This window comes from Aplysia californica, unplaced genomic scaffold (genome assembly GCF_000002075.1).
Source record: "Aplysia californica isolate F4 #8 unplaced genomic scaffold, AplCal3.0 scaffold00022, whole genome shotgun sequence".
Lineage (NCBI taxonomy): Eukaryota > Metazoa > Mollusca > Gastropoda > Aplysiida > Aplysiidae > Aplysia > Aplysia californica.
In genome coordinates, this window is record NW_004797292.1 from 1,903,785 (window position 1) to 1,905,955 (window position 2,171).

At 37.0% G+C, this 2,171-nt stretch overlaps 1 protein-coding gene across 1 annotated transcript in view; it reads right to left on the minus strand.

Moving 5' to 3' along the window:
* LOC101852143 (protein unc-80 homolog) overlaps positions 1 to 2,171 on the minus strand; it is a gene marked incomplete in the record, with an annotated part of 118,801 nt that overhangs the window by 76,919 nt on the left and 39,711 nt on the right. The window contains 2 exon segments of the mRNA XM_035972391.1: positions 430 to 502; positions 1,470 to 1,578. Of these exon segments, the coding sequence (XP_035828284.1) occupies positions 430 to 502; positions 1,470 to 1,578 (182 nt within the window).

Sequence of the window (2,171 nt, forward strand, 5' to 3'; positions counted from 1 at the left end):
CTAAATTATTCTTCATTACAGATTAGCTCATTGATGAGACCAAAGCTCAAAGAGTGAGCCTTAGATTCCCAACAGACCTTACGTATCATTTCCAATGCATCGGTACTTTTTGGGGGGTCCTATGTCCTGATTTGGAGCCAGATATTAACAAGTTACCTAGAAAATGTGTCAACACAGTAAAAAACAAAAACAAGAAAGTTCTTCGGAAATAGTTGATGATGACGATGGCAATGAAGATGAAATGTTGAGAACGATGTGCAGGTTTAGTCTTGATGTTAGTTTGTTTCTTTGTTTGGTGCTTGCGTTAAATCCCCCTCAGAATTACACTGATGCTTACCTTGAAGTACATGTTAAATCCCCCTCAGAATTACACTGATGCTTACCTTGAAGTACATGTTAAATCCCCCTCAGAATTTCACTGATGCTTACCTTGAAGTACATGTTAGCCCCTTCTTCCATCCGAGGCCACACTTGGTAACGGAACTTCCACAGGGCTCCAAACCTGTACGCAAAACAAAACAATGAAACAAAGTATTACAATATAACATCCCATATAGGAAATATAGGAGAATATAAGCAGGTAGACTTGACAACCGAAATTTGGGTGTACATCATTCGTTCATTTGAAGAATTTGTTCACGGCAAGCAATATCACCAAAAAGTTGCCAATTTTATTTCCAGAAAGCCAATGTATGTTATATAAAAACTCCTCACTGTCGCAATGAAAAAGGTCTCTGATCTCATCATCATTCATCAGCCTCCCCATTGTGTACAGAGATAATACGCTAATATGCTAAAAAAAAAAAATATATATTTTTTAAATTCAGAACCAAGAGATATTCAAGATGAAATTTTCTTTTTTAATAACGCTGGAAGGACAGAAGAAGAGCAATTTACATAACTCTGTTCTTGTACTAGCCAATACCCTGGGTCAGCCAACTGTGCATGTATGGAACTGCCCAATAAGCAAGAATGTCTGTCTGTCACTCAAATAATTAAGGAACCAGTACCAGGGACCATCAATATTATTATAGTGACAATAATAACTGCATTTATATAGTGCACATCAGCACTCAACAGCATACTCTATACAACTGCTATTACCCCAGCAGACCCCAAAACACTCAGAGACATTCTCGACTTCCCTGGAAGCACACTAGGACAAAGCAGAGACAGGAAAGACAGAAACAAACAGACAAACACCTAACTGCCACAAGCTGACAAAACGCCTTTCTTCATTTTGGCGCCAAAGGTTTTTATTTGCGAAATTGAACGCCTGATCAGTTATCCTACTTGTGTGAAAAAATCAAAGAGAAACTGTGCCTATTTTTGAATAAATTAGAATTAAAACTTCAGGATCACTCTATTTTTAAAGGGTTACGCTGACAAAAAACCCTCTTTTCTCTAAACTGACGTGAAGGAAAAAAAGGCATTTTGTCAGCCTCCGACAGTTTAGTCCCAGTCACCACCTGAGAACAGCATTGATCCTTTGGCTTGTCTCCTCATGCTGCAGCTCTTTGATGATCATATTCCTTGCTTTATCCGAAGACTTCACAGACGACAGGAGAAACACAGAGGCTGAAATACACAGCACAAGTATTAAAAAAACCAGAACAAGCTGGTAAAATGCTAAAACAAGACCATTTTGAAAATAAAATGATTATTCAAACGGCAAATTTAATAAATGATGAAGCAACTTCAGAGATTCAAACTTATTTATCAAGTAAACTTTCCTGATATCTGATATATAGCAGAAATATTATGATCAGACCAATCTGGTAAGATACTACAACAAGACCATTTTTAAAAATAAGATGATTCAGATAAAATGTTTCAAGAATGAATAAAACAACTTCCAAGATCTGAACTTATGGATCAGGTAAATTTTCCTGATATCTACAAGTCCAATTCAAACATAAATAATCACATGCTTTGCTCTCTCTTCCTTTCTTTGTACACATACATATCAATGCTGTTATAATCTATTCGTAAAAGAGGAAGAAGTACGTCCATTCTTAATATTTTTTTTCCAAAACCATGGTCGAGGTCAATCTGTGGATTCTCAAGAAAAATAGGATATTGGCACACGCTATAAACATCAAGAGGCTAACTATAAAGATCTTTCTCCTCCGCCCACCCCCCAACCTCCCCTCCCCTTCCCATCTCCAATA